At 39.3% G+C, this 23,307-nt stretch overlaps 1 protein-coding gene across 8 annotated transcripts in view; it reads left to right on the top strand.

Moving 5' to 3' along the window:
• The window catches only part of NFIA (nuclear factor I A), a 534,267-nt gene that overhangs the window by 348,508 nt on the left and 162,452 nt on the right, over nucleotides 1-23,307 (top strand). For all 8 annotated transcript variants that reach the window (XM_064493521.1, XM_064493522.1, XM_064493523.1 and 5 more), the window contains exon 3: nucleotides 18,906-18,971. In XM_064493521.1, coding sequence (XP_064349591.1) covers nucleotides 18,906-18,971 — 66 coding nt within the window. The remainder of the gene's footprint in view (nucleotides 1-18,905; nucleotides 18,972-23,307) is intronic.

Below are 23,307 nucleotides of genomic sequence, written 5' to 3'. Positions count from 1 at the left end.
AATCTTCCATATGCGGTGACTGTTTTGATACAAACCTAGGAAAAATTATCAAGTACGGATATCATATGATTTGCTTGAAAGTACTTCTGCATTTTGCATTTCACTCTCCTCCCCGTCTAGCATGGGGCAGAAGTCCAAATTTAGAAAGACGAAACCACACGAATAAGAAAGGAAAGTGACCAGGGAGACATGCCATATGCATTTCACCTCTGACGGTGATGGGTGAACGATTTGAAATGTGGTCACACGAAAGGTCTGCTTTTTCAGGAGGCTCAGATCCTTTCAAAAGTAGATTTTTATAGTACTTGATAGTGGGTGTAGACCCCCATTAAGGTTTTGGTTTGGGTGGAGGTTTTGGTCTTTAGTCATCTTGGAATCTGACTGGCGGTTGCCGGAGTGAGTGGAGAAGCTGTATCTTTTCTTCACTCACATTGGATGATAAGCTTCTTACTGTCAGGGAGTTTCCATATCACAAAAATGGACGCTATGGGACTTCATTGCTTAACTTGGGTAACACAGATCTTTTGGAAGTTGATTTTTATTTGGGACTCAAGCTTCCTTTTGAACTGATGTGGCAGTTGCTGGTCTGCTCTCAGGAAGACCAAATTTAACCCCAGTAGGAAGTATTTCTAGCCCTTTAGGTACCTGGCATACTTTTTAGTCCCTAAGCGTTATTAAATTTAAATGAAAAAATAAGAATTCTCTTGAACCCAGACTCCACTTTTTCTGTGTGTTTTATTTTGGGGGCAAGAAAGGAGGGTTAACAAGTCACTTGTTTGTATGCTTGTGCGTGACTGCGTGTGTGCTTTTACGCTAGCCTGGGAAGAGAACCACAAGGCTTGAGAGAAAAAGATGCACCGTTTTTATAAATTTGGGAATAAAATAAAACCTTCCATCTTCAGGGCTGCATTCAAAATTGTCATTAAGGGTCTGCTGGTTACTTTTTAAATTATAGTCCATCTATTTTCACAAATTTGCAAATAATAATTTCTTTTTATTTATACTTTTTAAGGGCAGTTCCTTTATTCAGCCAGAGAGAAATCCAATATCCTTAGCAGAATTGTACCTGTTATCCAGAGAGATGAGAGAAGAATAGATTGAGGTGGCGGGGGTTGTGGTGGAAGTTTGTCTGTCTTTGCTACCTAAGTTTATTAACTAATCACCAGTTTCTGTAGCAATATAAGCATAGGGTGCAGAGGTTAAAAAACTGTCCCTCGTCATGAATTTTCCAGTTTTTACTTAGCTCCTCAGTGAAGCTTTTAATTTTTTTCCTCTCATTATGTTATGTGAATCCTACTTCCTTAATCTTTATTCTTAGTTCATCATCCTTTATCATGTTTCCTTATCTGCCTTCAAAGTCTGTATTGTATTGTTTCATCATCTGTACAAAATTACATCACTTTGTGAATATTCTACACATAGTCTGTTAATATATAGCACTTTATATAAGGTGAATGTATAGAAGATAAGCTATTTTCAGAACTTTTGGCTTATTTTAGAAACTGCATTCTCAACTTGAGGCCAGGTTAAAAAATAAAAACTTAAGGGTATCTGAGATTGTGCCTACATCAGGCCAAATCTAAAAGCTAAAGACGATGTGGCAAACAGGCCACAGTTCCTATCAGAATTGGTCTTCAGCCTGACATTTTCAACACAGTTTCAATATCTATCTTCTGAAACGCATGCTAGAATGAAAACCTAGAAGGAATTTTTTTATATTTTATTTTCAGTGATTGAAGTATAACTTCTGATGTCCTTTTTTAGATTGTTGTTTAAGGGACTGCTGGTCTTGACAGAGGCTTTACTGATACACTAGTCCAAACATGGTTCTGGCCCTCCTTCACATGCTTAGTAAAGTGTTCTTGCTTTCTGATACACATCAAGGAGTCTTCAGTAATTATGCAACTAGAAATCTGTCATCACATACTGCAGGAATTTTCTAGAGAAAGGGCCTAAAAGAATTCATATTAAACAAAATTTGTTCGCTTCACCTTACTCTTTCTACTACAGATGATAGGAAATGCTTTTAAAGACTTTGGTTCCCAATATATTTGCCAATAATTGTCAGAATTGTCTCATGATTTGAGTAATCTGCTTCCCTTTTAAATTCTAATTTTTCATTGGTTTATGCTTCAAATATTAAATTATGTAATAGGATTATTGTGGGCACTAGACAAGCCATTTGCCCATCTCTGATAAAGGAAGGGAAATCTCTCCCTTGTGTGTAGCCATTGCAGGAATTTTAGCCTTAATTGAAAAACCCAACTTGTCTTCTAACTGTACTTGGTTTTTGCTGGGAGATGAAAAATATATAGGCCTTCTCTGGGATAGCCCTTGCTTTAAAGTCCTTCCCAGATGAGCCCCTTTGCTCTATTCTTCTATTCAAGGTCACTTATTGAGCATTTACTATGTGCCAGCGTTTCTTTAGGTAAGCAGGAGCTTGCACCCTCAGGGGCTGACAACTCGTGGGGACGCAGAGGGGGATCCACCAGACGGAGAAATGAGGTAGAAGCTGAGCCCTGTTCTTAGTAACCAGGCCGGAGGAAGCCAGAGGAAGGATGGGTTAAGTCTGCCAAGAGGAAGGGGAAGGAGCCCGTCTTCATCCTCTTCTGCACTGAATTACCTTCTAAATTCAGGACCAGGATCTGTGCTGTATGAGTATGACTCACAGGCGTGGGGAAAGAACGCAGTTACTCTCTGTGCCTAGATGGGGTGTTGACAAAAACAGAGGGTACGAGCAAAGCCAGAGCTGTACAAATTGACTGAGATCTTCTTCAAATATTTGATAGAAAGCTTTGGGTCAAATGTTACAGTTTTAATTAATGCATTTGAATGGCAGCTGAGGGTTAATACACCCAGTGGGCAATTGTCCTAGTTATCAACGTCTTGTTGCTGTACAGTTGAGAATAGTAGTATGGGTTGCTTTGTGCAAGACCACTGGGTTAATTAAAACTTGCAGTAGTCTGTCATTCATTCCTCAGGCAGAGGAACTTTTGAGTTTGCGATAGATCATCCTGCGTTGCAGTTTTGCTCTTTAAATTGAGCTCAGGTTGAGCCTCCGGAAAAAAAAAATCAAGAAAACAGAAGAGGTGAGTTTTTTAACTAACGGATCAATCAAGGCAGAGGGCCAGTTTGAACCACTCAAGCCTTGGGCATCTTTCACAGAGATGCTCTGTGTTCACTTTCGGTGTTCTGTCCTACTTGGCTTTGCTTCTAAGGACATGATGTCTGTTTTCCATTAATTTCGCAGAAAGTATTTATACCCATTTATTTTCTCAAGAAACTTTTCAAGCAGATCTTGCAGCGTGGTGAGGGCCCGTGTTTCTCTCTGCGTTGGTGCCGTCCTGTTCTGTGGGCTGGCTTGCTGCAGAGGGTGACCGGCAGCGCCCAGGCGGGCCAGCTCACTGCAGCGTCGATGGGGGGAGCCCAGGGCTCCTGAGATTGCCGTTCACCGCTCTGTCTCCAGGGCTCAACAAGACTGCTGGGCACACAGTAGGTGCTCAATACACATTTGCTGGCTTTATCTGTGGCATGATATGCTGACTAAATGATTAGAGTCTATGATTACAGAATTTCAGTTGCGTTTGCATTTGCCTGGTTGCTCAATTTGTCATATTTGAATCAGCCTATGTCAACGCTTCCCAAATTATTTCAGCTTTATCAATGACATCTGAAGTTTACACTGACTCTTTTGCAATCGTTAGTTTCTTGGGAGGTGCAGTTTTTAGGAAAAAATGATTTAGACTTCAAGAATTTAGGAATTTGGGGGGAACACTCGAGCTCATTTACTTTAATGGCCTTAAAGATGGGGGAAATGAGAGCCAGGTTTACGGAGCTTTTAACAATCGATTCTGGATCCCAGATTTCCTAATTCTGAACCTCGTGTTCTTTCTTTTTTTTGGATTTTAAGCCAAATACCTTAAAGCTTTTCCTCTCTGTTGCTCTCACTTTTGATCTCTCATTTGTGAATACTCTCTTTGGACCAAACAGGGAATAATAAAGTTCTCCAGGAGAGGCGAGCTCAGAGGTGAATTTCACATGGAAACGTTACAGGCCTGCTGCAAGGTGCAGCCAACAACAACAACAAAAAAAGCGAGCTGGCGATCTGCCTTCCATGCAAAGGTTATTTTCCTTATTACAACAAAACTAATTAGTGGATTTTCTAATGTAAGAAAATGTTGCTGTTCGTAAAAGTTTCCTCTGTGCCAGAAAGCAGATGGTGGCAGTGAACAGTGTTTTTCTTTTGCCAGGTTTTGTATATGCTTTCTAAACCTGCAAGAGATTTTGCTTTTCCAGATTCAGATTTCTGATCTTTTTTATTTTTAAACAGAAATAGAAACTTATATTTAAATGTACTTGCATCATGTGGTCTGTTTGACATATCATGGTTACTTGAAAATGTTGAGTAACATTTGATGTTCTGTATGAATTTCTTCTCTTGGGACTTTTTTTTATGTTGTTCTATACTTCGTCTCCTTTCGGAAATCCAGAGGCCATGCCTTGAGAGTGCAACAGTAGGGAGTTTCGATGGGGTTATGAAAAGCAGCGTATGAGGTTTTCTATATGTGGAAATCTTTTTTATATTTTGTTTTGTTTCGCTTCCAATTACTGTGTAAATACCAGCTTTTCTCAGTAAGGTTCCTCAGAGCCTGCCTCTTTTCCTGGTGATGTCAGGGTTTGTCTACAGTTTTGAATAATTCATTCCCCTGTCTACTGCCGGTGGGATGTTACTCTCTTCCTGTTAATTTAAAACTTTCTTTTTGCCTAATTTTTTTTTAAATGAAATTCCTTCCCAGTATGTTTATTTAAAGTCTCCCTGGTGAAGTCTAAGCGTGTCAGTACAATACCAACATGGCAGCGTTAAAACAAAGCGCTTTCTGATTTTAAGACCAGTTGGGAGAATGCTTGACTGCAGTAGTGTAGGTGGGAAACTGTTGTGTATGATAAAGACTTAGGACTGTGCTGACTGAGACTTTAGAAAATTTCCCCTTTCTGCGGGACTTCCACTGAGAGGAGAAAAGGAAATCATTAAATCGTTAGATGAGTTGTTTAAAGTATAGAATAGAAGTGGAAAACCAGCCCAGTTATCTTTTTTTTTTTTTTTTTTGGAGATCATTTGGGTAGACATAACAAGAAAGAATTGCCCTAAAGATACTAAATGGAAAAGAACTATGAAAATTCCATGCTGTTTTTGGAGGTGATAGCCAGATTCAAAGGAGATAACAGAGGGCCTTCGTCCCTTCTTTTGTGTCTTTCCCACGTTAAGCTTTGCTGCTGTTGTTCCATCCGTCCCTCAATACAAGCCTGGTAATTCAGAGACACTATGCAGGCTCTTTCTTCACCCTTACTTCCGGATAAACTCTGATTTTTTTTTTCACTTGTAATTTTTCCCATGTCTGTTGCAAATAAAATTTCCCATCTCTATTGAAGAATTGCTATTTCTGACCATTGTTCAAATGATGCCTCTCCTTTTGTTACTGCGTGCTTTTTTCTTCCTGTTTGCTCTTTCTTCTTTTTCTTTGTCCCCCCCCCCCCCCACTTCTTTGCTTTTAATCTTCTTTTCTAACAACCAAAAAAATAAAATAGGACAGGGTATGGAAGGGCCATAGAGAGATTTCAACCAGAAATGATTTAGTCACTGTTTATTCTTTGCTTATCTTAATACTGTAAATCTGAAAAGACAGAGGTGATACTGAAATCACTCTGAACCACAGGTTAGGGCCTTGGCTGGATGAATGCTGCAGAGGTTTTAACATCGCTCCCTGGAGCCCAGCAAGGACGGGGTGTAGGCGTGAAGGGGTGATAACGGGGCGTGATCCCAGGTAGAACTGCCGGGTTTTATTTCACACGCTGGTGCTCCCGCTTCCCTGTGAACTTGCACTTGCCCGAAGGCTTCCACCGTGACCAGAGAGTTATCATTTTCGTTAAATAGAAAACAAACAGATAAGCCATTTCCTATTTGTAGAAATCTCTGCCTCCTCTCTCCTCCCCTTCTAGACATAGGAAAGTGTTCTCATTTAGAGAAACTCCATGTTACCATCACTAGTGGGGGTTGGGGTGGGGTGGGGGCAAGTAGCTACTCTTAAAAAAACAAGCACTGTACACTTTAATAAATGGTACACAGTTGAATGAGTGGAATTCTTAGTCAACGTCATGAGCTACCTCAGAACTGAATACCTTGCACACAGTAGGTGATCACTAAATGCTCGATGAACTGATATAAGCTTCGTCCCCTGAGAATTTCTAATTACTTGCCATCCTTTAGAGTAATAATGATTCTTGAAAAGTGCATCAAAACAAAGCCCCAGTCACCTGCTTAGACCTTTTGGTGAGGAGCAGCTGTTGAAATAGTTCCTCTGTTAGAAACTTTCCAGAGAAGACATGACTTTTTTAGATCAAAGCAAATCCAGGTGACAAATAAGGAACTTTAAGCGCATCCTGAAGATAGTTCATTTGGCTAATCCTCCACGAACTATTACTAGGCATTGTATGAAGACAGTTTAATTTTAGGATTATTACTAAGCAAATTACTTTTCCATACTGAGTTAGACTGAAATGGAAAATACTTACCCCCCCCCCAACATAACCACAGAAGAGACTGTAGACTGCATCCTAAAATGAAAATGAAAATGACGGATAAAGAAAACTTTAGGTGAAGGTGATGGTACCAGATTGGGCATAAGTGGGTAGGACCCCATGATCTGTGGTGGATTTCTGAAAGCTTTTCTGGATTCAGAGCTACATAAATGAATTCATGCGTTTTAATTATCTGTTGTTTTTTTTTTTAATGTAGGGTGTTGGCAGTTTTCTCATTTGTATCAACTCACACATTTTTGAAATTTTATAATCTAGTATCATTTTGGTGATAGATTAAAGTTCACTGACTAATCTTTTTTAGCATGTTTAACGGCTCCTTGATATAAAGATACAAGGAACTTGATGGTTTCCAAGTGTGGTTCAAACATCCGAAGCACTTGAGATTAGCACCATGTGAAGAAATTTTAAAATATTGTACTGCAATTAATTTTAAATAACTTAGCACTGCATATGTCAGGGAGAAAGCCATGATAGAATCCAAATGGAAACTCCTAAAAGTGAAGTGATTCAGTACACTTAAGTCATTTTATCCATCATGAAGACACAGAATACATGACTATTTCTACCTGCAGAAGGCTTGGGTGAATTTCTGTAGAATCAGCTACCCCTTGAACTTTACTGTGATGTTATGGAGAGTCTGAGGACTATTTTTTGGTTGACCGAATTATAGCTCCTTATATTCATGCATATTTGTTAAAAGTTCAGAAGTCAAGTTATTAGAGAAAAGTTATTGTCCATGTGGAAATTGAAAGCACATTATTAAAAATACATTTTTATATTATATATTGTAACAACACAGGGATTAGGGACACCACACAGTCAAAAATCCCTATCTAGTTTATAGTTGCCACTCAGTGTACACGGTTCCTCTGTATCTACAGTTCATCATCCACGGGTTCAACCAACTGTGGATTGTGTAGTACCGCAGTGTTTACTGTTGAAAAAACTCCGTATATACAGTGGACTTGTACAGTTCAAACCTGTGTTGTTCAAGGGCCAACTGTATATATAAATATATAATATATACATATGTATTAGAGAAGGTATAGCTAAAGGTTTTTTTTAAAAAGTATTGTCTGCAATCCTAGGACCTAAATCTAAACTCTACAAATCCTAAGTCTAAATTCTTTAAGGATACCTAATTCAGTAGCCCCTAAAACACTTCTGGCATTCTGGGTTACATGATGGACTAAGAAGTAAAGAGAAAATACCATTTATTGGCTTCTGTAGTCAGAATTGGCCAAGTCACTGAAGATAAACATTTATAGTTCTTAGTAGCATATTTGTGGTCATTTATAAGGTAAAGAGGAGACAGTCTTTGACTTATAATGACTACTGAACTCATGTTATTTATAAGTGTACGTATGATCAGCAGCTAATATCACCCCGTCCCTTTTGATGAAATGTGGGTCGCAGCCTTGAATGTAGCCAGAAGACCAACAACTGGATTGCTAGTGATCTGTTTCACGCTAGAACTCTAGAGTGGGAAAGAACCTTGACAGGATCCAGAACCCCCCTCATTCTGGTCCTGAATCAAGGACCAGAGAGCCAAGCCTATGAATCCCACAGGGTCTGTTCTCACCACATGGGATATACCACCAGCCAGTCATGCAGTCTCCCCAAAGCCAGAAAATTCACCCAGAAACATCTGTTGACATCTCCCAAGAGAGGACCTATTGTATTTTATGGCCCCAAAAGAGCTGTTTTTGCACCTTCCGATTTCAGTTCCACATCAACAAATATCTATTAGTACCTATGTATTCCAGATACTGTGCTGCGTAGAGTAAAAATAATGAGGCAAGAAATAAAAGTAAGTAGTCAATGTGATTCTTCAACCAGTTTATACACTTTAGAAAATCTGCTTCCATGCAGTGCACAGTTAGAGTTATAGCTCCTATAATTTACAAGGCATTTTAAATCATGCCATTCAGCTCTCATAATCTTGGAGTCGGGCATTTGGAAGATGAGTAAATTGAAGTTCAGAGAAGTGAAGGGGCTTGCCCAGTTCCACACAGTGAATATAAATGACCAAGGAAGGACTCAAACCCAGGTTGTCCAATGCCAAATCCTTTATGTTTTTCATTGTACCATAGCTACCTGTGTTAAACTGCCATTTCTGCTAAAAGGACACCTGGCCGGATTATGAGTAACATGAATGAAATTACTTCTAAGGAGGAAAAATCTGATTTTTAAAGACCACTTTGATATTTTTACACCATTCCCAACAATGATGATTATGTGGAAATACAGCCCTGTTTTTTTCACTTGAAAGGACTCTGCCTACACCTTGTCTACGTCTTACTAGAAAAGTTACTCCCAGCCGTTCCCACCAACAGTCAGCATCCAGGCGACTGTAAGTTCTGTTACAAGGCTACAGTTATGGTACAGGACTGACTGCTGCCGACAGCAAGAGAATAAAAGCCATTACAAATGTGCACAAAAACGTGTTGCTGTACATGAATTTCACTGGGAGCCAGGACTTAATCAAGAGGGGACGCCACAGAGTCTCAGTTTTATGGCCATAATCCTGACTGAGAGCTCCTTGAGGGCAGAGACTTGCCTTTTAAAATTTGGTATCTCCAGGTGCATGGGGTGACAGGGAGATAGATGCATGGATGAGTGCCGTGAATGAATGAATGGGTGGAGCAGGCCCACAGACGAGGTAATTAAAAGGAGGCAGTGCTGTTTCAGGGGAGCGAACCAGTATCATTTCCTCCTTTGGTTAGGAGTCGCAGTATGAACGTCGCTAACAGGGCAGAATCCCAGGCTTGTCCAGAATCTCCAGTTCTCTCTCACCACTGGTGGAACTCACGGGCACGCTGACAGTGCTATTTTCTCAGATGCTTCAGGGGAAAAAAAACAAAAACAAAACCAAAAACCCAGAAGAAGGGGAAAAAAAAAAAAAAAAAAAAGAAAGAAACAAACCCCCCAAACTTCCTGATTTACCTGACCACAGACACCCTTAACCTCCTCATTAAGGTGCCTGCACTTTTTAGGCACATGGTTACAATGCCATGTTCGTCTTCTTCTTTGACAGCATTATTTTCTGGTTATGGCAGTGACAGGGTCCGGTGATTTATTTGTGAGAATTTGGCCATGTAGTCAGTGGATTGAAATCTCTTCCACCATACTTTCTCCCTGCCTCCCATCACCCCCCCACTGCCCCTGCCACCGATTCTTAATTTCCTTTCCTCCTTTTTTCTTTTCCAAGCAAGAAAATGTCACAGTAAACCCCACCACCTTGTCATCTAAAGTTCCATGGGAGCCTTAGCTCTGGGGGTCTTCTTCTTGAGGCCTTCACCTTACTTTTAGACAGTTGTCATTATCTTTGTCTAAAGGTCATAGCTAAATTGAATAAAAGGAAAGCTGTGTTTTCCTGTCGATGCACAAAGGCAGTATTGACTTCCCTAATCCAGTTTGCTGAGGGGTGAGAGAATTAAATTAGATATCTAAGCACAGAAATTGAGAGCCTTTGAAAACACAGATAAGGAGACAAGACTGTATTTTCCCCTTTCCCGGGAGCTCTGGGCTCAAGATTTTGCAGGTGTGTCATCTGATCCATGGCTTGCATCGATCAAAACTGTGCCAATGCATATTTAATTAGCAGGGGGACCCTGGATGCATTAGAGCCATCATCCCCATATTGAATGGACTGTCAGACTTTCTGCACACTTCTCCACCCCCACCCTCCCCCCATCCCGTGCCCCCTCCCTTGCCTCCTTGTTTGGGAAGCTTCTGCATTTTGTCTGAGCAGCTAAAAAGTTTCTTTGTTTTTAGCTGCTGATGCATACAGCACCACTGAGGAGAATACAAACAAGTAGAGTCCTAAAGTGTTTATTTTGTCTAGGAAGACAGGCTCAACCAATTTGATGCCTTTGGTTAAGATTTTCAAACCCTGTAGAAAACCGACCAGAAAAATGAAAAGAAATACGCTATTCAACTCTTCATGTATAGATTTTTTTTTTAAAGACATCAGTTGTATTAGGATTAAAAAAAAAAAAAAAAAAGAGGATCCCAGGATAAATACTTCAATAGCAAAATAAATAAATACTTTTCTATTATGATAGAAAAATATTTTCTTTTAAAAACTCCCTGGTTTTGATCATTAGGGCATGTTAGCAAATGTTTAATTTATCAATCCAAATTGTATGGTAAAATTCACCATTTTGTCCTGAGTCCATCATGCCATTAGGCAATTCAATGAATGTAGAAAAATGATTTAAGATAGAAGGTGGGCCAAAAGTTAGGGTTGGTTGTATTTTTTTAAGTTTCAGAGATTTCATAGGCGTGTCTATTGGTGAGGATTCTTAAAGTGATGGGAGGCTTGGAGTTCTGCCTCAGACAGGTTATTTCATGGGATTACGGTCACCGCTGATTTTCACACAGGTTACAAAGCCTGAGTACCCAGACAGAGTGCAGTCTGATAAACAGATGTAATGCACCAAGTCTGGTTAGAATAAAGAGCAACAGACTGTGAGCACATATTTAGGACTCATTTAAACTCATCAGCATACTCTAGCTCATAGTTCTCTGTCTCTAGTCTACTTTCGAGGTAGCTTCTTGCTGGTACAGTAACAGGGAATTTTTTTTTTTTCTTTCTTTGCTACAATTTGCTGTGAAGACTCATGGGAAATTCATTTGCATACATCTTGTTACAAAGACTGACTACTTCCTGGCTTAGACAAAGTGTTGCCTGATAAACAGACTTAACACACAAATGTCTGTCTGGAATAAACAACGGCAAGCTGAGATTTACATTTCCATTATCAGAGGTAATCTCTTTCCCAGTATATGGGAATTAAGAACATTTATTTTAAAGCCAGGGCTGTGATGCTGATGTTTTAGACCAGAATCATGTCACGTGTGATTTTTTTAAAAGAAATAAAACATGTATATGGATGGGAAGATTTTTGCAGAGGTAAATGTACATTTCTTTTGGGGGGACCATCTAGTTTCAAAACAGGTTTTTCTTGCATTATTTTATTTGATGCACACAACAGTTCTATTCAATTAGGCAAAACAGTCATTAGTGTCCCCATTTTACAGATGAAAAAACTGAGATCCAGAGCAGTTAAATTATATAGCTGCTTTTATTTTTTAGGACTTCGTCTTTGTATCATTTCTTACCCTTTTCAATAGTGAAATATGAATGCATATTCATACTAACTGAACTTACATAGCATGATTAGTCTCAACAGAGGTCTTTTTATTACTTTAATAAATTTTTCTACAGATGTCCAGGTACATGAAAATAATGGGTATAGACTATAAATAATGCATCATTTTCATTTGACACATTTGCTTTTATAGCATGAAAGTATACAGGGAAAGTTTTTACTTCCAGTTATGTAGATGACTATAAGTAATCTTCAAGTACATTTTCTTTTGTTTAAGAACCCCAAGGATTTACTGTTAGAATGAATTTTGTTGGTGGAAAAAAGTGACTCAAAAGGGAAATTGAGCCCAGTCCTGATATGCAGTAATGTTTTAGTCATGGCTTTTTAGGCAGGTCTTTGTTTACACATGAGTGGGTGGGAAACCAAGTTGACTCAATAATGTTGAGTTCTGAATTGATCAACAGGTCACCATCACATGTTAACACAGCTCCTGTTATGAGAAAAACTAAATTTGAAGTGGTTACCTCAACCTTTTAGTTTATTTTAGTCATAGATCCTTGTCAAAGAAAATAGGAGAAATTATAAATTTAGTCAAAGTATCGTGCTGGTATTATCTTTTATAATCACCACTCTCTTGCCATTGACTTTCATTTATAACTTCACTGAAAAAGCTTGATCATGACTTGAAATCAGGCTCATACAAAGGCTGAAGGTTTAAAGAATGAGTCATTTTGTCTTTACTTGCAGAGTGACTGAATTGGTCATTTCCAAAGCTTAGAAATGATCCCCCCGCAGTGTCATAACACAGCAATGGTGACACCATTTTCCTTTTTTCTCAGCGCATTAAAGCTGCTGTATCATTCCACAACCTCCCTGCGCACGTAGAAAAATGACACGTTTATGAGTAGGTGATAAGACAGTTGAATCACTCCTCAACCTAAACAGTCCTGACTACACAGATGGGCCTGGAATACCAGCTTTAATGCCAAAAAATCTAATTCCTGCAAATTTATTATTTCCCAAATTCTTCCTCAGAAAGGCATTAAAAAAAAAAGTTTCAAGAAGGAAAAGGGTAGTAACCTAGATTATGCAACACTTTTAGATCCGGCCCTGAAAATGCCACCCGCGGGAGTGGCTCAGGGGTGACCCCTGGCGCAGCTGGCAGCCCCCAGGGCGGTCTGGTGGGGCCCGGCCAAGTCACTGCTGCCCGAACACGGCCTTCCCGCTCCCGCTCCGTCTGAATACGGATTAGAGGAGACGAGGACTAACGTGTGCAGACTAGCCTGGTCCTTTTGGAATCGGGCTTTTCCCCCTGCCCCGCCTCCCCATCTCCCTTCCGGTAAAGAAGGATTTGCTGTGCATACCTTGATGACTGCGGTTACCAAGCACACACGCAACTCGAGCTTTACTGGGAGAGTTAACACAGATCAAATTTGGCATTTGAAATACGGTAAAGATAAGACTTGCCATGTAAAGAACTGTGGAGCGTTTCCGTTTCCAAAACTAAGAAAACTTTGATAGTATGACTCACTTCAGAATTTTTTTTTTAAAAAGTAGGGTATTGTATGTTAATTTTTCAGTAAGTAGTCCACAGTTGCCTACATTAATTGACATCAAATATTGGTTTGGTGATTCACTGAGCTTAAAGGATTTTATCCAGTCTCTGAAAATGCTGGTGATAATTGAGTATTTTTGGTGGTCCAGGTTTAATGATGGTATTACAAGTTTCTGTTTGTTCTTTGCCAGATGGATAACGTTATATGTAGTGGATGGTATTGTATTCATCAGTGTTTACTCGTAAGCTGCAAATTGTATATACATCTGTGCACGTGTGCAGTGACAGTCTATATTCTCAAAGATTTTAAAAATCTTTCTCACACCTCAGTTTTTAAGGTCATGATGATACTGGGGAAAAAAATAGACGATATTCCTAAAGATTATTAAGTATTATAATAATATTTCTTTTGTAACTGCAGCTGTGAGACTAATAAGCAAAATGTGACTATCTTAGCCATTTTTCTAGACTTCCTTACTGTAATAAACATCTGATGATACTGAAGGACCAAAATAGAGTAATTCTAAGCTTTATACTACCAATCAGATGTAGAATCATATAGCATCATGGATGTAGAAATATAAATCTTAGATTCTTTGGCTTGACTCTTTTGCAAACTGCTCATCTTCCCAAACCTCCATAAGAAAAAAAAATCTCCCTAAATTTTGAACATCTTTAAGGGCTACCATCCTAGAGGGTAACTGTTTATTATATTCAGAATATAATCACCCTGTTCTTTAAGATTTTCTTTTACCCCAGGAATGTTCCTAACTCTTCATTTATTTGCAGGAGAGGAGTGTTCCTTCCTGGCTTTGCCTTTCTTTTTCACTCTGTAAACAACTGCATCTCTCTTAGGCAGCATTTTCACTTTCTTTCACTAGATTAATTCGTTTTTGTTTCCGGATGCCTTCTGATGTCTTCATATCACCTTGTAATTTGGGAGGTTTAAAACTGGACACAAAGTTCTGACAGAGGCTTTTCAGACTTCATCTTTAGCCAAATCAATATGCCAGTAGGGAGGTTGAACTTAGGCGAAATTATTTTTCTAGCAGAACCAGAATTTGTACCCTTATGGTCCATAGACTTTTGTTGATGCCGTGTGGACGGAATAGGAGCCACCCTGGTTTGTGTCGGGGTGGGAAGGGTGCCTCCCTGCTGCGGGCTGCTCTCCCGTCCCGTTGTCAGCTATTCAGGGCAGCAGGCGTTAGGATTTGGGGGCCCTTTTCGGGCATCCGAGTATGGCAGGGTTCTCTTATCTTTGTATTTTTTGAATGTGTGAGATATTTCTGCCATCCATCATTTTAGCCCGCACACACTTCTGGGGGGGCCTTTTATGTGTCTGACACCATCCTCAGCTCTTATTATTCTGAGGAGCCTCTTGTGGTGTGTCGGCCAGGGGATCAGAGGAGGTGATTGTCTGCAACTTCTAAACACTGTGCAAAATTTCCCACCCACGAGCCAAAGGGATGGGCCTGCCTCCCTCTCTCTCTTCTCTCTCTCTTCCCTTCTCTCCCCCGCTTTCCATCTCTCACGTCAGGCCCCACGAATGGGGGTAGATATCAAGCAGAAATAAAGAACTTTTCTGCCCTCCTTTTTCATTTTACAAGTCCCAGTCCGCTTTTAGGTGTGAACTTGGTAGGTTTTTCCGTCACTGGCAGTGGTTCGATGTTAAAAAGTTGTTAAAAACAACAAGTGAAAATTCATCTCTTTAATTCAGCAGCTGTCAAAACCCCGGCTAGGGCCAGGGACCCTGGAAGGTACTGGGGATAAGACCAGAGTTAGGAAGTAATTCTTTTCTTGCAGAGCACAAATTCTCATAGGAGGTGATTGAAAAGTACCTTAGGACTTGGTACAGCATAATGCAAGTCACACTGTAAGAGACATAGGGTCAATGAAAGAAGGGCCAGAGAGGAAGAAGTTTAATTCTGGGTCGAGCACAAGGGAGATTTAACAACATCCATCTCTGCTTCATGCCCAGAGAACATTGGAAGTGCTGTCTCTGTTTCTGCCTGATCCGTTTCACCGTATTGACATGTTTTTGTCATTCTTTGCCATCCCCAAGGGGGTATTCTCTGAGGTCCCATGCTAAAGGGTGCTGAGCAGAATTGAGGTTAGGGGAACTGGATATGTGGATAAGTAGCAAAGCCAGTACGAGGTTCCTGTTCCTGCTTTGCACAAGCTTATGGAAGCAGAGGCCAGCATGCAGGCATTAGGATTTATTTTATTCCTTTCCCCAGTGATTATATTGATAGTGAAATATCTTTGTCTGAGTACTCCAGCAATATAGCTGTAGGCGCCATAAAAATGCATAGATAGATGGCTACCAGTTCAATTAAGAGGTCTCAATCCAGCCTCCTATATGAAAACCTTGTCTATTTTAGGTTTAAATTTCTGCTCATAAAATTTTTAGAAACCAAAAGAAAAATTGCTTCTCAAGGTTAGGTTGAAGTCTAAGGTTCCTTAAACAAAACGCAAATCCCTAGACAGAGAAAAGAAATTGATAACCCTAATGTACTTTCTCACAATAACATTTCCAACTGCATCATTTAAAGACATTTTAAATAATATTCTCTTTATTGGAATATACAAATCTTCTGGCTTTCAACCAAGGAACCAGAGAAAGGCAATGCTATGGGGGGGCTCAGGTCCTAGAAGGGTGTCCAGTTCTAGGCAGGTGGGTATTTTTCCTGGGGCCTCTTTCAGGTGGTGGGAATTAACTGACCATGTGATAACTGTCCCCAAAAGTAAGATGTAAAGTTACCCTGGCTTCTGACAGGTCTCTACCAAGTATGTAAAAGAAAAAAGGAAATTAATTGTTAACCTTCATGATGGTGTTTTTTTAATGCAAATGCTTAAGAAAGAGATCTTTCATTTGCATCAATTATGTAAGGGTGGAAATTTGTAATTCTGGTTGTCTGATTGGCTCCATACTTAGCAGCATCGGTGACCTTTTGCAATACCAGAGCAAGTGTACGTGCCTCCTCAGCACTGGGACCGGGTAATTTTGTTCCTCGTTGATTCAAAAAAGAAACGGCATTAAATGGCCCATGGTAGAAAATAATGCTTGAAGTTTTTTAATCATTTAACTTTTCTTGTAGATCTTTGACTTTGCCTATCCGTTAAGAGGATGGTGTATTTAAGTATGCAATCCTCGGGTCAGTAACAGTGTCTCCAGCTTTTGAATAAAACTGGAGAAATTAAATTCCGTTTTCAGTTTGGCTAGATGCCTCCTCCAGTGTTTGTATCTGAGCTTTCACAAGAGAGCTGCGGCCCCTTTCAGACCAACTCTGAGCTATTTTCCTGTCGCTCAGTCGTTTGCTGTTTGCTTGCTTCTTTTTCTGTGGCTTGGAATTTTAAACTTTCTTTGAACATACCTAGAGCCATCTTTTGTTGCTGTTCGTGTTTTCTATAATTATGCTATCTTTCTGTAAATATAGGGTGGCGAAGCAAATGTAAAAGAAAATTTAAAAGAGCAAAGAAGTCCACTTTTAGATTATTAAAACAATTTTTTTGATCTCTCATTATTTTTACCTTAATATTAATAGGTAAACAACAGAAAAATAATTGGCTATGGTATATTTAAATTAATTGAGATAAAAATTTTTTTTTATCTGTTCACAAAGAAGCGATTCATCATAAAGATATTACACCTAGAAAAAGAACATCAGCCAAGCTATCATATGGAAAGTTGGGTTTGCTAGTCTGGTTCCAAAGAAAATGTTCTGTTTGGCAAAATTTTTATGTATCTATTTTGGGACATGATCAGGAAGAATTTTAACTTTCCCTAAAACAAACTTAGATATTGTCTTTAATTTTAATTGTGGATATTAATGGCTTAAAATTTTCCAGTACAAAAATAATGAAAGTATGCCTTTCTCCTAAAACATGTTGAATTACTTCTAAGAATATTTAATTTGTAATTTTTAATGGCAAAATTAAAGGATATTCTCCTAGAAAAAGGGAAGGTAATTATGCCATGTTTTAAAATCATTTGCTATAAAAGTAATATTAAGTAATATTAATTTATGGAGTTAAAATTTAAAATATGGTCCAATATAAATTTGCATTCCAATTTTCAGTGCAAACCTTGTATTTAACTTTGTGGTTCATTCTGAAGGATTTTCTAAAGTTTTTTTTTTTTTTTTTTTTGATTTATGATGCTTTTTGTTTGTGTCTTTACTACGGCTGTCATTACATTATGATAAAAGCTATCATTTTGCCAGACTTGAATAAAAATTTAAGTTTTCACATCTTTCGCTATTTGAACTTTTGAATCAGCTTAAAATGTTTGTTAGAGTCACCAGCTTAAGAGCATCTGAAAATTTAAAAATAGACGTTTTAAAATAGTACTTCCCAATAATTAAAATCTTCATTTGCCTAAAAGCAGGGAGTCTTTCTAAAGTAATAAATTAGTGCTTCTCGACCTAGGGTCACTGGTAGTGCTACTTCTTTTTGCAATATCTCCAAGAAGGAGGATGGAAAAGCTATAACTCTGTTGAAACAGAAGTAATATTTTTCAGTTTAATCCCAGTTAAGTGTCATGACCTTTTTGGTCTTGCACTGAACTTCTTGCTGAAATGTGGTCAAATTTCAGACAGCCTGTCCTAACCCTATGAAGTCAAGGTAAAGTTTGGATCCAGGTTTTCCACAAATACAGAGGTTTTCTGAAAATTTTTTGGGTTTGTTTTCCGATAATGTTATATACTGTTTCAAGTTACAGAAAATGCTTTACATAAAAAATTCTCTCCTCGAAATATTTTGCCTGATGTTTGTCTCCTCTTCCCCCGACCATGTCTGCTTACTTCCAATTCTGTGAAATTTTTTGATCTAACTTAATTTTATCTCATTTTAAAATTAAATGTTATTTTATTTTACATGATCCCGTTTAAAGTTGAATGAATTTTTTTTTAGTTTAAAAATGATTGTATTTTTAAACTAAAATAATAAATGAAATCCAATAAAGGTGTACAGGAACCTGCTTTTGCTCACTTTAGGATCCTTCGGGGTCTCCCAAATGTGTCAGTACTGGAGAAAGATAATACTTAGAAACCAGGCGAGAGGTGTACCTTTCAGAAAGACGTCTTGTGAGTGATCCTGTTATTTTAAGTAAACGCGCTACAGTATTAGAATTCTAGTATTTAATGCTGTTAGCCCGCCTAGTCTGTTGCTGTAATACAGAGCTAAATATCAACAGAACTTGTTTCTGTTGTTTGGGTTGCTTTTATATACCAGCTTCAAAATATGTTTTGACACTTTATTATGTTCTGAATCAAGCTTCAGATGTGTGTAATGAAGGATGAAGTCTTTATCAGGCTCTCGTGTATAAATAATGGAGAAGCGCAGTTTGGAAATGGTCTCTCTGTAAGAGGATGGTTTCTGAAGAGTTTCGAGTTATGATCTGGCACCAGCCAAGCGCCGCTGGAGGTGTAAACAGAACCGAGAGTCCTCTCTGAAGGCGCGGGTTGCTGCTTTTCTCCCCACCTTCTTTTCTCTCTCCTTTTTTCCATCACCGTGTCATTTCTGTAACGTTCTCGTTCCTAGTTTACATGCTGAACCTTTTGAGAAAGTCTGGCACCTCTGATCCACTTTCCCTCACAGACCCTGTAATTTTTGGCTGTATTTTTTATGTTTTTCAGATTCAAGTCAATCTGAAAGTCCCAGCCAGCCAAGTGACGCTGACATTAAGGACCAGCCAGAAAATGGTAAGTTTAGTTTGGGACTCTGGTTGCTGCTTTGAGAGTTCACAGTAGCCAGCACCCAGCCAAGTACACGGATTTCGAGGTCTGCCCTGTGGGCGGCCCCCAGTAGGAACAACTTTGAGGACTCAAGTTTTCTGGGTCATTCTGGCAGCCCCAGACCCTTCCCCTCCACCACAAACCCTGGAAGAACCTTAGTTCCCCAGAAAGTTGATCACTATGAGAGATGGCGTTGATTAACCAGATCAGAATCTTTTACAGAGTAAGTGAGGAGCCAACGCCTTTTCATTTTAGTTCCTTTTAAGGTGGCAAGTGACCCATGATCTTCTTCACTAGTGACTTAAGGTTATTGACGGTTAAGTATTTGTGAGGTCTTTATCGAAGCCTTTTCGAAGCCTGTGCTAATTGCTTTAAGAAAATGACCTCTGCCTTTGAAGGCTTTTCCACGTTAAATTGTCTAAAATAAAAACAGTAAGGGTACATGACAGCATTAAATTCATCAATTGCATAAATGTATAAACTTTCTGTTGTAGAAACTTGGTTAACGTAGAATGCACACTTTACATATGAATATGATAGTATCCACTAAAATATTAAATGTGTGGTGCATTCCAACTATGGAAAAGGTTATCACAGGTTAGAATTTATCATTGACTGAAACCATCAGTTTCAGTAAAAACCGAGACTTGAACCAGCAGTATCCATTATATGCTAAACATCGTATTATGTATTTTCACAGATACCATCTCATAAAATTCCAAAGTGCTCCTTCTTGGTGATAGAACTGAAGACTAATGAGAACTTGACCTTGAGGGACCTTTGAGGGGAATTTGACACTGTGATTAAAAGCTCAGGCTGTCGTGTCAGATCTGCATTCAAATTCTGCCTCTACTATTTCTTACCTTTACAATTTTGAATAGATTATTTAACCTCTCAGAGTCTTTGTTTGTTCTGCATCTAAGAAGTAGTGTGGTAATACTATAACCTACATGTTGAAGAATTAAGTAAGATAGTATGTATAACATACTTACCGTGGTATCTTCCATAGACTTTATACTAAAAAAAAGTTGGCTGTTGTTCAGTATTCCTTGTATTATTTTTCTAGTCAATGTAATCCCATCATTCTTTGTTTTTCACTTCCTTAGACTGACCTCATTCCTCAGGGCTCTCTTCTTTCTGTTGTTCTTTATATCTTTCCGTTTTAATCTCCAGGATCTTTTGGAAGAGATAGGTAAACTGAATTATGTTGGTGTTGGGGGGAGGAGGATTGAGTTTACCACATTAGATATTCCTATCACTGATTTCTCGGAATTTGTGTCACTTCCCGAGCCTGGGGAATTCTCCATAGCGTTGCTGGCCTCCCGCATTAAATATAGATGCTCTGGCTACCCCTCTCCTCATCCTGGTATTTTGGTGGTATTTTCCTCATCAGAGTTGTTTTTTTTTTGAATCAGGCATTAAAAAAAGAGCGCGCGTGAGAGCGAGAGACCTCTGTAGGCTTGTTTTTAGTGTCATAAACAGCTACGTCTTACTTTTTGTTGACATTTGCAAGAGTGATATTTATAGACTCGTTTCATTCTTTATTTCCCACTTGACTTATAGGTGATGCCTTGTATGTTTCGTTTTTTTTTTTTCATACGTTGTATTTATATAAAATCTGCCTGAAGTTGCGTCCAGAGATACTGGTTTTATTCTCACTTTTCAGACCCGGTGGGCTGCTGGGGTACGTGGCTGGCGGATTTCGGTCTGGCCGGCCCTCTCGCAGGCCTGCGAGTCATCTGTCTTCATAAAATGGCCGACAAGCTGTTCACATGCAAATATGAATTGAGAGCATGAGAGGCCTGGCGTGCCTTCCCGGAGCTGCCTGTAATACCGATCCTGTGCCTTTCCCATTCCAAAAAGCAACCAGGATTGAGCCTGGATTTTTCGGCCAAAGGCATGGAAATACTAGCCAAGTTCATTTTTAACCCCAGATTACTCGGTGCTTCCTCAAGGATTCACGGTACTATTTGGGAAGGATCATGTGAATTCAAAGAAGGAAAGTATCAACACCCAGGAGAAAAAGTAATACATTCCTGTGCTTCAAATTTCTGTTTATTTCGGAGGAAAAGAGATAGAAGTTGCTTCGTCTTAGACAGTTCCAAGTGGAGCTCAGACCAGAGGAACAGCAGCCTATTCGGTTTCCCCTTTCTGTCTTTTGTCCATCTCAGATAAAGTTATCTGAGGAAAAATGATTTTTTTCCCTCTTCCCTAAGGACATAAAATCCCTAAGGGGAAATAAATGAAGACTTCAAGACTAGGTATTGACATGCATTAGATGACTTGCTGGGGTTGCTTTGACCAAGAGTATTCTTTCGTTTTCATTGCCCCAGGTTATGTAAGATGAGTTCTTGAAAGGTTCTGGCTTATTTGTTCGTTGTTTCATTTTTGTTTTTAAAGAGGGAACTCTTCTAAATGTATCAACAAAACTTAAGAACTTTGAAATCTTGGTGGATGAAGAAGTGACAGACTCTGGTCCTCAAAATAAAGTGGGAACCCATTATTCCTTCTTTATGTATATATTCGAGGGGAAATAATATTCTTTTTATCCTAGCTCTTGAGGAGCAAGGTAATGGGAAACGAATGGTATTTTCCTAGTAAACCATGGAGAATGAATAGACAAATGGTAACATGCTGTTTCTTCCAAAACCATAAACGAGGCCATGTAACTTTACCTAAAGTGGATGCAGCTGTTTCTTCCCTGTCCAACTAGTCTGGTTTTTTTCTGTGGAATTTTTGCTTTCTTTTCTTGTACTCCCTGAAGACTCAACTGTAAAAGAAAACAAATCTTTGTCCAATTAGAGTATTAGATGGGAATTTTGAAGGAATTATCTGAAGCCCAGAGATAAAATATCAGAATCTCTGCAATTCAAAATTGGTATAACATAATGAGTGATTAAAAACCCTGCCTCTGGAGTCAAACAGACCTGAGTTCAAATGCAGTAATAGCTGGGTGTTAATAACTGGGGAATAAGCGATGGCCCCAGTCTCAGTATTTTATCGGTAAAATAGGAACACTAAAAGAGCCTACCGCAGGAGTATGAGAATGAGAATATGCATATGAAACGGCACAGTGCTGAGTTCATAGTAAGCACTTAAAGAAAGGGAACCATTGCTACGCTCCAGTTAAAGCTCATGTCTGTAATGAGACACACATATTCAAGAGATCAGAAGCTGGGGAGGCTTGGAGTGGACATTTTTGAGAGCTGTCTACTCTGTTCTGAAATGTTAGACCCCAGTCTCTTCAGTCAGTTCATCAGCCCGACAGTGGCACGTCTGTTTCACTGTTGAGTTCTATTCTTCACATTCTGTTTGCCTCCCAGAAGTTGAGAACTGCAAGTGATTCGGAGATGCTAGCACCTTCAGAATGAATGCTCAAGAAGAAGGTTATTCTGGGAAGAAGGGACTCTACCCAGATATCTTTAGTTTGGGCTGAGGTCTTCCTTGGCAGAAACCAAATAGAACCTGGCTTATTAAAAACTATAAGTGGATTCAGGATAGGATTTATGACAAATTCCATATGCCTTGAACTTGACACATATCTCATATTTATTAAAATTAATAAGCAGATAAATATACTGTCACTAGCCCCAAGTATTTTTTGAGTATTTGCTCACTACTGATTTACCAAGAGGTTTTTAAGAAAAAAAAAGCAACCAACCAACCAACCAAACAAACAAACAAAAAACCCTGGAGAAGCTGAAAATCTAACTTGGGTGTGGGGAAGGTCATTCACAGACATATGGACATACACAGATATGACTAACAGTGCCAGGAAACCAAACTCGGGGCTACGCTAATGGCCACAGAAGGTCAAATTGTACCCCCATGCCTGGCCCACCTCAATGAGCAGGTGTGACATATGAAATACCATCATGTTCGTTTACACGTGGCTATCATAGGAAATGGAATCCCAACAAAGTTCTCAGTTCTGACTGGTCTCATGCATTTAATCCTTTTGCATATTACTGAACCCCTTTCTGGCTTTTTAGGAGCTCCTGAAGGGTTTAAGCCTTATTTGTTAGACCTTGGCTTAAGACATCTACTCAAACCACCTTTGTGAATTTCCAGGAGGTCCTTTGGCTACTGTTAAAAGTATTAATGGAGCAGAATATTAGCAATGCCTACTTGATACTTCCAGGGCCTGTGAACAGTGCTCCCAAGCTTGCATCATGTGGTGCATCAGGTCAGGCATTAATGAGGGAAGAGCGCGTGTGCTAGCCCTCCTGCTTAATTCAGGGCACACCTCTGGGGGGCCACACAGAGCCAGCGTCTGAGAGCAGAGCACAGTCCAACACGGCAC

The sequence above is a fragment of the Camelus dromedarius genome, chromosome 14 (assembly GCF_036321535.1).
Source record: "Camelus dromedarius isolate mCamDro1 chromosome 14, mCamDro1.pat, whole genome shotgun sequence".
NCBI lineage: Eukaryota > Metazoa > Chordata > Mammalia > Artiodactyla > Camelidae > Camelus > Camelus dromedarius.
Note: the sequence above shows the minus strand (reverse complement) of the source record. Positions and strands in the feature narration are given on the sequence as shown.